General features: G+C 35.9%; 1 protein-coding gene across 2 annotated transcripts in view; it reads left to right on the top strand.

Annotated features, from left to right (window-relative positions):
* Positions 1–14,768, top strand: part of Fancl (FA complementation group L) — a 76,405-nt gene that overhangs the window by 11,518 nt on the left and 50,119 nt on the right. For both annotated transcript variants that reach the window (XM_041669654.1, XM_041669653.1), the window contains exons 3-4: positions 5,117–5,177; positions 8,521–8,577. In XM_041669654.1, the coding sequence (XP_041525588.1) occupies positions 5,117–5,177; positions 8,521–8,577 (118 nt within the window). The remainder of the gene's footprint in view (positions 1–5,116; positions 5,178–8,520; positions 8,578–14,768) is intronic.

The raw sequence follows: 14,768 nt of genomic DNA, 5'->3' as shown, positions 1-14,768 counted from the left end.
AACAGTAGAAACAAATACTTGGGAAGATTTAGGAAATTTTACCTGTTTGGAAATGTGGTATATTATTGGGCCAATTTTACTCTATTTTGGAACATTTTTCTTTGGATGATTTGTCTTTCTAAAGATGTATCATTTGTCTATTATTCAGATTTCTGAGTTGGATGATTTTATTCTCCTGGAAAGACAAAACCAAAATTCTTTCCAAACACTAACATTGGAGAGTTCCTTTTTTTGTTAGGTTATATCTTTGTTAAGGCAAAATGCCTTTTGGCAAATGAAAAATATTATCTTTTAATAGTAGAAATCTGTTTTTACCTGTTAATCAAAGATATTTATTAGTCTTATAAGTTAGTTTAGATTCAATATCCAAGCTGTTTGATGAACTATTACCTCTCCTAATCAAGAGGCCTTTCCTTTCCTAATCTAATCTTTATCAATCTTGATGGTATCCATAGCTTTTTTTCTCTTACAGAAATAAAAGCAAAACCTTTCCCCTAATGTAATACATATCCTTGTTTCCATTCCAAGGTCAACACATCTTTAAAATATATAGGTTGATTTAATTCAGCAGGGTTTTTTTTCTATCATCAAATGTCTCTCTACATCTGTTGTTCCTTTTTCATTAATATTTAAGCAAACTTAGTAAAGCATTGTCCAATCTGTATCTTGGGAGTTTGTATTACCCCTTTCTTTTTATTAATTATATTTGCTTCTATAACTGCTTGTCTTGTAAGGTGTTGTGGTAAAATGCTTTATGTTGTAATATGAAGAAAACTGTTTTATTTCTCTAGAGAAATATGCTGGAGCATTGCGAGTCTTAATTTGTACAAATATTTCAATAATGGCCATGACTTCTAATAAATGTATAATTATAGAATCAACCTTTCAAGAACTTAAAACAGTTGCATATTGAAATGCTGAATCTATGGTATGGTGCACATACTTTAATTTTTCAAACTCTATAAAATGAAACACATTCTTTTTCCAAATTTCATTTCTTTGAGTACCTTTTGCGTTACTTCTTACAGGTACTGGAGTTTGATGTACAGAGAACAAGTAGGGTATTTACTTATAATTTTTTGGCTTGTTTTCAAGTGATAGAAAAATTTTTCTTCATATCCTGCTGTTAAAATGGTGTTTCTAATGAAATTATGAGTCTTCTAACAGATTTCCTACCAATAACTGATCAATTCCAAGATTAACTTGTTCAAGATGACCTGGTAGAACTGTATGGGATCTGGTGTGTGTTATATACAAAGGATAATTTCTATTTCTGATTACTTGTAGTCAAATAAATAACAAAGTTAATTCTGAATCAACTGGAATAAGTTCAGAAAATTCAATACTTATGACAACACTTTCTTCATATTGAGATTCAGTAACTATATAAAGAGTTTCTGGAAAATCTTATAACACATCTTATAATTCTGATTTCTGAACTGAATCATAAGGGTTTTGAGCCACTTTACTTAATTTTCCTGGTTTATAACCTGCCTTTCTTGATTTATTTGCATCAGTATAGAATGTAGGTGATCGAGAAATTGGTATTCCCTTTATTATATGAGGGAGAATCCAATTAGTTCTTTGTGCCTTGTAATACTTTTCTCAGAAACATACATTAATTTATGGTTTGTTCCTGATAATGGAGGAATGTTAGTCTTTGTTTTCCATTGCTACAACAAATCACATTCCCATATATTCATTACTATGTTAGACACAAATAGTTTTAATTTTCCTATATGTCCTTTTGGTCCTATACACTTGATCCATCTTATACTTTGTTTTACCTGAGATAAAGTTCCTATCCCTTGAGGCTGAACATTTATCTCTTGAAGAGGCCACTCCAAATGCCAAAATTCTGGTGAAATCATTGTTACATCTGCACATGTGTCTATGAAACACTCTGTTTCAATGCCATTGATTTGTATTTATTTTGGTCTTTGAGCATTTATAGAAGTGTTCCAAAATACTTGCTTTATGATCTCCTGAAAATTTTGTTTTAGTTGAACCTGTTCTGCAATCCAGAGCAGTATGGGTTTTTTTTTCGAGACAGGGTTTCTCTGTGGTTTTGGAGCCTGTCCTGGAACTAGCTCTTGTAGACCAGGCTGAGCAGTATGGTTTGTAATAACAGACAGTAAGTCTTTTGATTGCTTTGTGGAGAGGTTTTCCCAATGCTAACAGGGAATCACTGAGCCCAGTTTGACATTGGGAACTATGAAAGGCCTACTAAGGTGTTTTCTCTTGGCAATGAGTTATCTTGTCTGTCCCATGTTGATCTGTATTCATTAGTCCTTTGGCAGCCTTTGCCATACCTTCTACATATTCCAGAAGGCTGGGGCCTTTCATTTTAATTATCTCTAGAAAAAAATTATTTCTAGGAACACCTTGCCTACAATCCCTTTTCAGGGATTACTAGCTTACCACAGTTAAAATATCTGACCTTTTGATTTTTCTTGCAACTTTTAGAAATTTTACTTCTCCTACCCAAGTGTCATCACAAGTGTGAGAGATTCAATATCAGCTGTATTTTGGATCCACTCATCTATGGGTGCTGAGCTAGTCTTTAAAATCCTAATCACCCTTTTGCATTCTGAATTAGCATTTTCAAAACCCAATTAGTCAACATTTTTCTAACATCTGTATCTGATATTCTATTTGCAGCTGAGGTCAATCTTTGTTAAAAAAAAAATCTGTGAAGGTTTCCTTTGGGCCTTGTGTAATTTTAGTAAGTGAATCAGCCCTCTTTCTTGATTCTTCAGCCCTGTCCTAAGCATTCAAAGCTGCTATACACAATAAATTCAAGGTGTTATCATCAAATATAGACTTTCTTTGCAAATAAGCATACTGGCCCTCACCTAGAGACGGGTCTTGGGAAATGTCATGACCTCTAGCCCTACCTCATTGTTCTAGAACCCTTGCTTCCTCTCTCCACCATGTTTTCCATTGTAACTGAGGATCAGCTTTCAATACTGTTGTAACTAAATCTTTTCTGTTTGTGGAATAATTCTGTTCCAAGTTCTTGATGAATTTAGCATCTGCCCCACAGATAAGGAATGTATATCGTATGAAATAACTGCTTCCTTAAATCTCTTAAATGCTAGCATTTCTACATTATTTCAGTTAACTTCTCTGTCACCTTGGGGTGCCTGTTATCTGGTGGCCATTCTTGTACGGTAATTTGGAAAAATTAAGGTTTGTATTCTAATAGCCTTAGGCCACTGCTCTTCAGTTTCATAATACAGTGGTGAGGTAGGTTGTGCTCTAAACTCCTCTGTCTGTGTCTAATTATTTTTGTTATTTTCATTAGATTGTGTCTTTATCAATATTAAGTCTAAGACTTGTATATTATTAACCATTTTTTCCTCATTTCGTTAGTAAGTCTTTCTAAAGTCCGTATCTTATAAATCAAATTTTCTTATTTTCACTGGTCTTTCTAAGATTTGCATCTCATCAGTCAAATTATTATATTTGTCAAACTTATCAAACCTCTTTTTAAAATTTCCAAACTGTTAGTAATTACAATGGGCATAATGTCAATCCCATCTAAGTCATTTTTCCCTTCATTTAAAATTTCAATTTTTAAACCATACTTTGTAGTGCTATACAGAGTCCTTGCATTATAATGTTTCCCATTCTTAATGTGAGAAAGATTTTCTTTTTAATATGTTTAACTATCTTCTAAGATTTTCTAGGTATCTCATCAAATCTGCTGACTTCTTACTGTCTCTGTACAGTTTCAACAGTGAACACAAACCCTTTATGCAATTTCCAATTACGGGCAAGTGGAAGTTGCTTTCTGTCAGTGCTTGCATGAAAAGACCCAAGCTGCAACTGTAGAATAGCTGGCTGGCATGATTCCTCTATCCCTGTGTGCCACCCAAATGTTGTTTTAATTTCGGCACCCTGGCTGTACTTTAATTTAATGATATTTTATCCAGCAGTTGCAACACCGCAGTTACTGGCCTGCTTTTCTAGCATCAACCTTGCCATTCCGTGCAGGGCCTGATCCCACAGGCACCAGCCCTGTTGCTACTGCTAAAAGAAGCTTAACTAAATCTCTGTTGTTCTATTTATAAATGAGACTTGAGATTCAAAGGCTGGGGTGAAAACCTGTGAGCTCAGAGAGGCTGAGAAGCAACTAGTCACATCTCATTACTGGTATCTCTGTCAAACCAGAAAAAGCCATGCCACTCCAAACTCATCCCTACTACTACTGTTTTTCTCTATCTCTTCCAGATGCCCTCTGAGGCTCTATGATTACTTTCTGTCAACTAGTTGCTAATTTAGCCTTTTGATCCAAGGTTAATTTTAATTAATCAATGGATATCCAGATTTGGGGTTCAAAATGTGATTGAATAACCCCCCACATTCTAACTCAGAGATCCCCCTGTCTCTGCCTCCCAAGGGCTTGAATCAAAGGTATGCACCACCACCCCTGTCCCACTTACTTATTTTTATTTCATGTATGTGAGTGATTTGTTAGTGTGCATATCTGTGAACCACATGAATACCTGTTGCTCAGGGAACAGTTATGAGTTATCATGTGGGTCCTGACAGTCTGACCTAGATCTTCTGGAAGAGCAGCCAGTGCTCTTAACCCCTGAGCCATCTATGTAATGTAACCCTAAACTCAGACTTTCTACAATTCCTTAAAAAAGTTACTGATCTACCAATATCATGTTCTGAGTTATGGTAAGCTGGGGGTGATGAACTTATCAACACCTATATAATTAAAAGTATCTGTTCAATTACATTAATCTGTAACTTGAAGAATAAATTGTACACAACCTTTTTCAAATATATATTTGATTTATTATGATTCAAACTGTGTATTATATCTTCCTACTGTGATGAAGTGTCTACTTCAATGGAGTTTTTATTTGAACATGTTCTAGTTTAGAAAAGGTGTGTTATTAGCATGCTTCCTACAGATAGTTGTTATTTATGTTTGAAGTAATAAGACTTTCAGCAGTGTGAGTGGCCAATATTTTTATTTACTTGACAGAATTATGCTTATGTGATTTTTGATTTTATGTGCATGTTTGATAGCATAAAATATTTTTTTCCTTGTAAAAGCAAACAATGAATAAACTGTTTTTCCCTTTTAAATTTTTAGATTACTGTTTAGCTGGCAACTGAAAAATATACTTAATGAATACCGTCAAATTGTCCAACAAGTAAGTATGTTAATAGTTTTATTATTCAAAATGAGGACAGAAATTACTAAATTTGCGCTCTAAAGTCCTGGTTTGTAAAGAAGCTTATTTATTAATTGATGTGTTTTGTATTTTTCAAGTGCTTTAAAGATTGTGTATTATGTAGAATGTTTGCTGGAATCCTCAGCAAATGTCAAGGCAACATTGGGGTTTGAAATTGATTTCCAGTCTTGATACTATGCTTTTAAATGTGGTCACCCCATCCATATGTATTTCTTGGTTGATTTTTCTACTAAACTTTCAGAGTGGTGATAGGAAAAATGCTTGGACCTAGGCTGTGTATAACAATAATGGTTTTGTAGTTCTGGTTTATGAAGAAGTAAGGTGAAATGGAAGTCACTTAGGTCCCTGTGACCTGTCATAAAGAGAGGAGCCGAGGGTGACTGAGGAGAGAGCTTGACAGCATTAATTTAGCTATTCTTAGTGCTTGGTGTACCCTATCTAAAAAGTCATTAGAAGAGTATAGAAACATTGGAAATGAAATTATTACTGAAATAAGTCAAATGGTGGAATGTCTTTTCTAGAAAAATAAATGTTAGTAGAATCGCACTTATTTTAATGATCTTTTCCTTTGCATGTCTCTCTTGAGGTTCTGTATTATATTCTGTGTGAAAGATAAGTTATGGTGATGACAGGCAAAGACGCTCACCCTCTCTGAAGCACTACTGGGTCACAGAGGAGTGTGCGAGATGAACCTGCTTGAGTAGAAGAATGCAAACTCTTTTGCTAGTTGTGTGAGTTCAGCATTGCTTTAATGGAATGTTGAGATTATCTCTACTCTCTTTACCCTGCTCCCTCATTCTTGTTACTAATTTATATTGTACACGAAAAACTTAGAATGAGTCTACCATTCAGTCATTTAAATAGCCTGAGATATACACTCATAGGGACTAAGCAAACAGTGGGACAAATACCTCATTTTTCTATGCTTATTCTGATAGAAGAGTTCTAAAGTTGCCATCACTTCTATCCCCCTGCCTTCCAGCTGGTCAGGGAAAACTCAGCATTCAATTTTTCCCCCCAGGGTTCAATTAAATGTTACTAAGTTTTTCTTATACTGTTTTCAGTAAATATGACCCAAGCAGTCAACAAACTTATTATAAAGGTTGTACGGGTTTGATAAACAACCAAACCCTGTCAGGTGTGGTATTCTGTTCTGACAGCAACTCCTAAAAAGCCTTAACTGAAAGACACAGGGGTAAAGCTGCATTCTAGTAGAACTCATTATAAAATAAGGTATTGAGCTGTGTTTAGCTGCTGGATTATGGCTCACAGGGCTTTGCTACAAGTTGTCCCATGTAAAAGCACCAATGGTGTCAGATTTACTCCACAGGCATGCGCTCCACCAGAACCATGTTATATGGGTGCTTTGCCATCATGTGCTATTCAAATACCTTAGGCTTTTAATTTTCTCTTCTGAAAACATGGAACAAGTTTACATTTAGCTTTGTTTAGAACAGTGTGTGGCTAGTGCAATGCATCATAATGTAAAACAGAAACATAAAGTAAGCAGTATTTTTTTCACCAGAGAAATGATGTAGAATTCTAAGAAAACATTCTAAGATGTGACTGTTTATTCTGTAGTTGTTGTTGCAATTTGGCTGCTTGTTGGTTCCCGGCTGCCTGGCTAGCTTAGACCCAAAATAATCACATAGATACTGTATTAATTAAATCACTGCTTGGCCCATTAGCTCTAACTTCTTATTGGCTAATTCTTATGTATTAATTTAACCCATTGCTATTAATCTGTGTATCTTCATGTGACAGTGGCTTACCCGCTAAAGTCTCCAGTGTCTGTCTCCCGTGACTCCATGGTTTCTCTCTGACTCTGCCCTTCTTTCTCCCAGCATCCAGCCTAGTTTTCCCTGCCTACCTAAGTTCTGCCTTGCTATAGGTCCAGAGCAGTTTCTTTATTCATTAATGGTAATCACAGCACACAGAGGGGACTCCCACATCATGTCGTTATTTTCATAATAAAAGATTTTATAGAAATTGTATACCAGATCTCTGAAATATTCATTCTGCTTTATAAGGGAAAGCTGTTTTTGCCATTTTATTTTAATAGTTTTTTTATTGAATGTTTCCTGTTTTTTAATGTTAGGATAACCTTGCTGTGAAAGGATGAAAATGACTATCCATGGCCTTAATGATCAAGAAGCAAAGTGTATACTATTATTAATAAATCTCGTTAAATACATTAACTAGGTGTCTTAGTTAAGATTTTGTTTGCTGTGAAGAGGCACTATGACCTTGGCAACTCTTAGAAATGAAAACATTTAAATGGGGTTACTCTCTTATAGTTCAGGGGTTTAGTCTATTATCATCATGGCATGACATGGTGTTGTGCAATCAGACATGGTGCTGGAAATTTAGCTGAGAGTCCTACATCTTTCAGGCTACAGGAAGTGGTCTGTGACACTGGGCAGTAGCTTGAGCATATATGAGACTTCAAAGCTTACCTCCACAGTGACATACTTCTTCCAACATGACCATGCCTACTCCAACAAGGTCACACCTCTTAATAGTGCCATTCATTTTGGGGGCCATTTTCTTTCAAACCTTTACAGTAGACTTTAAAAGTTAGAATTTTATATCTTATGTTCCTCTTTCTGTTCACATCTCTTTACTCTGCCCTTCTCCTTTTAAAATAATGCCTTCCTAAGTTTTTAGTGATGAGTACTGAAGAAATGAAGGCAAGTGTGCAGTTTTATGTGAATTTATCCACTGTTGACTACATTTCATCCGAGTAGACTAATTAGTTTTAATCAACTTGACTGACACAAGCTTGAGCTTTTGGGAAGAGGAACCTCAGTCGAGAACTTACTTTCACCAGATGGCCGTCAGTAGGTTGGTAGGAAATTTCCTTTATTAGTTACTGCTGTGCAAGGTGCAGGCCACTGAAATGATACCACCCCTGGCAGGTAGTCCTGGATGGCATGAGAAAGCAAGCTGATCACCCCCGGGGGGCAAGGCCATAAGCAGTGTTCTGCTTTGGTCTCGGCTTTTGGTCCTTACCTGGAGTCTCTGGCCATCAGGATGGACTACAACTCTAAGTGGAAATAAACCCTTTCCTTTTCAAGTTGTTTTTGGTAATTGTGTTTATCACAATAAAAAGCAAACTAAGACAAAAAGTTTTATTTACTCTTTCAAAATGAAATTGGCAGGAATAGAAGTGATGACCAATATCTCACTATTTAATACTGTTAATATTTAGTTAAAATTAATCCTTTGTTCAGATTCATTTCAGCTTCAGTGAGTGGAGCATTCATTGCATGAGGTATTAATTGGAAATCTTTTGATTTAGAGATTGAAGCAGTCTGCTGATCTAGTGAGCTTTATGATGGAGTTGAAGATGCTTTTGGTAAGAATTTTTTTCTCACACTCTTTTTGTATTACTAAGTAAGTATTGATTGTTTCTAAAACTTTCTAATGGCATTTATCTATCTATGTATTGATGTCTGCATGTGTGCACATATGTTAGGGCATTTGAATATGTGTTTTCATTTATGTGGACATACTCATCTGTCAATTTCTTCAGTTGTGTTCTACCTTTTCTTTGTGATGGTGTTTCTTACTGATCTGAAACTTGTTGATTTGGCTATCTACCCTGAAGATTGAGCCCTAGAGATCTTTTAGTGCTTCTCTTCCCACACCTGGGATTATGAGTATATGCTTTCATGTCAGACTTTTTCATATGGGTGATGAGGATTGAAGTCAGAGTCTTTTGTTTACATGAAGTGGTCATACTTAATGACATAGTATAAAATAGAATTAATTAATTTTATACAGATACAGATTCCTGAAGGACTTTTTCAACATGAATAAAAGAGAGGCAATTGTAGTGACTAACCTGAGTTGATCATGTGTCATTTACATTCTGTCAATCATATTTCTTCCCCAACATTTTTGGAAGAGATTATAGTAATTTGTTAGGAAATCATGGAGACTGTACTAATTGCTTTACAAATATATCACTGTATATATCTTTAGCTAAGTCCTTTTGCTTGTTTCAGAATATTTAATTCGGGCTAGCAAGGTATAGGCATTTGGCGTGCAAGCCTGGAAACTTGAGTTGAAGTTCCAGAACTCACATAAAGGTATAAAGAGAGGACCCACTCCATGATTGTACATGTGTGTTCCACACGTGTGATGTGAGCACACATCATGAACACACATGGATGCCATGATCAGAATAAGGACAGTTGTAGCGATTTTGAATGTATAATAATAGTCCTTCCATACAGATGCTTTGCTTTCATCAGGTTGAGGGTCCCACACTTGAATCGATGCTGATGTCAGGTTTAGTTTATCCTGTCTGTCTTTCTGCCTTTGCTCCTCTTCATCCATGTCCTTGTTGGAAAAAACAAGTCATGTGTCCTATAAAATTTCTCACATTGCAAACTGAGTTTGTTAGATATCCATGGCATCTTTCAGCCCACTTTCCTAAGGGTTGAATATTTATTCACTATCTCCAAACCAAAATGTTTCACACTCCAATCTTTCTGAACACTGTAACACAAATGGCAGATATTACAGATTGAGACATTGTGTCAGGCAGAGAATTGCTAATGATATAGTTTAAAATTTCATTCAGGCATTGCGTTTCAGAAATAAATAGGAATACTATGCTTTGGTTTTCATCCCATCACAATATCTACTATGTATATGAAACTAATCTGTAGCATGACTGCTAATAGGTCTTAGTAATAAAAGCCCAGAGTCAGATACAGGGGAAAATGCTGAGAAATCAGAGAGACAAAGGAACAAAACCACAGCCACCTTACCTTTTCAACTTTCCAGCTGAAAAGAGATCGAGTTCCTGTCTCCTTCTGCCTTATCACTTCCCCTGTCTGCCCAGCTGTATCACTTCCTGTCTGTCTGTACAGACCTCCAGACCTCTATGATTAGCTAGTGGCTAGCTCTGCATTCTTTTCTTCAAGCAAGCTTTATTTGTACAAAAAAGTATCACATTTCCCCTTTTTGTCTAAAAATTTAAAAAGGAAGGTTATAACTAATATAAGAAACACTATGTACAATAAGTATAATAACAATATACAATATATATATAGGCAATAAATACATAACAATATCTAATCCATAAGCAAATGCAAATTCAGAAGAAATACTCCATATCTATCCTATCTTGGTGAGTACAAAAGGTTGTACCAAATTCACTTGCAAATTAGTTTTTCTTGGGACATTTTTTTTCTGGATGATTTGTCATTTTCTTTATTTAAATTTTTATATATCAAAATGCTGTCCATGTAATGGTAAACTATTGATTCAGGATATTGCTTACATATCATTTCCAATGGCTGACTTACAAAATATTGGCACAATGTGGACTATTTAACATTCCGTGTGAGAGAATCTTCCATTGAAATCTCTTTGCAGGCTGAGAATTATTATAAGTAGGCTCTATGACGGCAATTTTTTCTCTGTCCTTTTCTTGTAAAAGTATAGTGAAGAAGCAGTCTTTAAAGTCAATAACTGTAAGAGGCCATCCAGGTAATAAGGAAGGCAAAGAAATTCCATACTGTAGAGAGCCCAATGACTGAATTACCTTATTAACAGCTATTAGATCTGTTTCCATTCTCTGTTGCCCATATTTCTTTTTAATAACAAACAGAAGAGAATTCTAGGAGCTAGTTGATTCTTTAATATTCTGAGTATTTAACTGTTCCTGTACCAACTGTTCTGTGACCTGCAGTTTTTGTTAAAGGCCATTGCATAACTCATACAGGTTTGTCTTATCAGTCATTTTAAAGGTAAGGCTGTTGGTGCCTTTGAATTATCAGGTGTTGTGTCGTGTTCTTGTGCAGCTTGAATGGTCAGTGACTGTTCTTTTTAATACCATCAGTATTTTTCCCTGGAACATATGTTAATGTGTGGCTTGTTTCTAAGATTAAGAGAATGTTTATCTGAGTATTCCTTTGCAATAACAAATCATGTCCCTACAAATTCATTGCTATGTTAGCCACATATAGCTTTAATTTTCTTCTTTGTCCTTCTGGCCCTATACATTCAACCCATCTTGTGCTCTGTTTTACCTGAGATAAAGTTCCAGTCTCCAAAACTTGAATATTTACCTCTTGAAGAGGTCAATTTGGGTGCCAAGATTTTGGCTCAATTATTGTGACATCTGCACCAGTGTCTACAAGACCTTCAATGACAATGTCATTTATTCTTATTTTTAATTTTTGTCTTTGTTCATTTATAGAAGTTTGCTAAAATGTTTGCTTTATAGTATTTCCTGAAATTTTTTCTCTCCTCTATAGATTTTCTGTTTTCCAGACAAGTATGGTTTCTTATTATAGGCATTAGTTTCTTTAATTGCTCTGGGAAGGAATTTCCTTCATGGTTACAGGAATTGACTGAATCAAATTGGCATGGGGGCCTGCAAGAATCCCCTCAAGGTATTTCCCAATAGCAAAGAGTTACCCTGACTGTCCTTGTAGACCTTCATTTATTTGTCCAATGCCTCTCCTGGCCACAGCTTTTGCATAATCTGGAAGGGAGAGGAAAGCTTTTTTTTTTTTTTTTTTTTGGAATGCCATGGTTAGAATATTTTTTTAGGTAACTGTGTTTGCTACAATTGAAATAGCTTGTCATTTCAAATTTTCTTCAAATCTCTGGAAATCTCCTCTCCTATTTATGCATCATCATGGTAATGAGATTCAATACTAACTGTATCTCATATCCATTCCTTCAAGGGTGCTGGTCTTGTGTTAATGGCCTAGTTACCCTTTTGAATTGTGCATTAGCATTCTCAAAAGCCAGATATTTAATTATTATTTGTCTAGCTTCTGAATCTGTTGTTATTCTGTTTACTGCAGAAGTTAGTCTTTGTAAGAAATCCATGAAGGCTTCTTTTGGGCCCTGTGTAACTTTAGCAAATGACTCAATTTTCTTTCCTATTTCTCCAGTTCAGTCCCAAGCATCCAAAGCTGTACAAATCCAGGGGGTGGTCATGATTGCCATTGTATGTCAGCATAATCTCCCTCTGCAAGAAGTTGGTCTTGGGAGATTTTCATACATCTAACCCTTCTTCATTTTTCAATGGTCTTAGCCCCTTTTTTCTACCAGATCTTATATTGTGATTGAGGAGCAGGCTCCAAGATCACTTTAATCAAGTCTCTCCAGTCTCTAGGGATCATTCTATTGCAAGTTGACTGTGAGTTTATCATCTGCTTCACAAAAGTTGAATGCATGCCATATGAGACTATTGCTTCCTTGAAGCTCCTTAAATCTAACATTTCCACAGAATTCTATTTAACTCTTGCACAGCCTTGGGGATATCTATCATTTAGCATTTGTTACTGCAAGGTGATTGGAGAAATTAAAGTTTGTTGTTTAAAAAACCTTAGGTTGTTACTCTTTAACCTTATAATGACATTCTGAAATTGGTTCTTCATTATATTCCTCTGTCTGGATTTGAATGTCTCTATGATCTCTTTTATTAAGTTTCTCTAAAACTTGTATCTTGATAGTCATATTAACCAACTTTTTTAATGATTAAAAACAATAAAGTTGATAATGTTTATAATTGACATTACATAAGTCTGATCTAAATTAGTTATCTTCTCATTTAATTGTTCCATTTTCATATTGTCTAGTGTATACCTAAATCTCTCCATAGTAATAGTGTTTCCTTTTTTTTTTTTTCATTTTAAATTCTAGACAGTGTTTCTCAGTGTAGCCCTGGCTGTCCTGGGACTACCTGTTGCAGACCAGGCTGGCCTCAAACTCACAGAGATCTGCCTGCCTCTGCCTCCTGAGTGCTGGGATTAAAGGCATGCATCACCACTGCCTGGCTTAGTGTTTCCCATTTTTTAATGTGGGAAAAGACCCTCTCTTTTAAATAATTCCTCCCTTTAAGAATTTCCAATAGTCTTACCACATCTGCTGATAGTGTCATTGAACTGTGAACACAGACAGTGAACAGCCCGGCCGAGGACAGCTGTGGCTCCTAGCATGTAGTCATGAGCTAGGAGTTGCAGCCTGAGGAGAGGGGATGTAGGGAAAGCCCACAACCCACAGTGCAGGAAGACAGCCTCTATCTGAAAAATGCACAGGGGATTGTGGCGGGGCTGCTGCAGTCAGCCAGCCAGACTAGGGTGGGGAAGTTCTGTGCCATTTGGAGCACAGGTGCTTCTGGAATTTGGGTGGCAGCTGGAGACGGTTGTAGAGAGGTTAAAACAGGAAAATCCCAAACTTGTTCAGAGGCTTAGGGGAAAAAAAAAAAAGAAAAGAAAACCTAGCTGGGCAAGGTAGTGATCGATGGGAGCCCCACATGCAGCTCCGACCTATGCTGGTAGCTGCAAAGTCTCAAGCCAACAGCTTTTTGTGAAATCTTTCTTGTAAGTTGGGCACCAATATGTAGCATTAGTTCTAATAGGTCTTAATAATAAAATCCCAGAGTCAGATATAGGGGAAAATGCTGAGAGATCAGAGAGACAAAGGAGTAAAACCACAGCCACCCCTTACCTCTCCACTTCCCAGCTGAAAAGATACTGAGCAGTTTCCTCCTGCCTTATCATGTCCTCTCTCCACCCACTGATCACCTCCTGTCTGTCTGTACAGATCTGCAGACATCTTATTATTAGCTAGTGGCTAGCTCTGCCCCCTGAAATAAAAGCTTTATTTGTACAAAGAAGATATCACCACACTAATCCAAAATAAAAAAAATTAAAATCCTAAACATTTCCTAAACAATTTAGGTAAAGGGTAATCAATAAATTTTCTTTGTAATCTGCCTGTCAGATCTCAGCATGTTTATTTTGATATGAGTACTTGGTGCTTTGTGCTTCTTAGTTTAATGCTCTAGGAGTTGTTTGATGTATGCTATTCTTCATTTGTTAAAGGTTCATCAGTAGGTTTAGATGCATCTGGTCCAGTTTCCTATCATATACCACCTAGGAGTTTTGTCATCCACTGCTAGTTGTCCTGTATCCACCATTTCCCTGGCATTTGTAAAGGGCGTTTTATTTTCTTTAAGTTATACTTCACATTTGGTTGTATAGGGCCTATGACCCCACAGCTTGTACAATGGTTAGTAAAAGAGCAGTGTCCTAATGGTGAGTAAATGAAAAAATAAATCTGTCATTTAGGTTTATTAATCAAAACTATTTGAATAAAGAACCGCCACTTTTATTCTGTTAACATGAGGTATGGCATACACTAACGCACCAAGGTGATTGCTTCTTTTTTTAAAAAAAAATATTTTTTACTGTAATGAGTTAGTGCCTATCAACTACCATAGGGAACTAATATGTTTGAAGAATCATTATTAACTCAGGAGTTTTATGTTTGATTAGCTTTAATCCATTACAGTCATTTTCTTCTTGATGCTTAAATTGTCCTATTTTTGATCAGTTCAAGCTGTCTCATGTTAGTTCCTGTGGTCTTTTAATATAAGCTAATCTTTCTTGCCTTGTAATGTCAGTTACTCTAGACATACTTGTCCATCCAATTCTAAAACTGTAATCAGCCACTCTAATAAGTCTGTAGGATTTCTTTATTAACACTAATCCTTATTATTGTGGGAAATGG

The sequence above is a fragment of the Microtus oregoni genome, unplaced genomic scaffold (genome assembly GCF_018167655.1).
Source record: "Microtus oregoni isolate MIOR12 unplaced genomic scaffold, Mior012 000019F_ref0000042, whole genome shotgun sequence".
Taxonomy (NCBI): domain Eukaryota; kingdom Metazoa; phylum Chordata; class Mammalia; order Rodentia; family Cricetidae; genus Microtus; species Microtus oregoni.
This window is presented reverse-complemented; position numbering and strand designations above follow the sequence as displayed.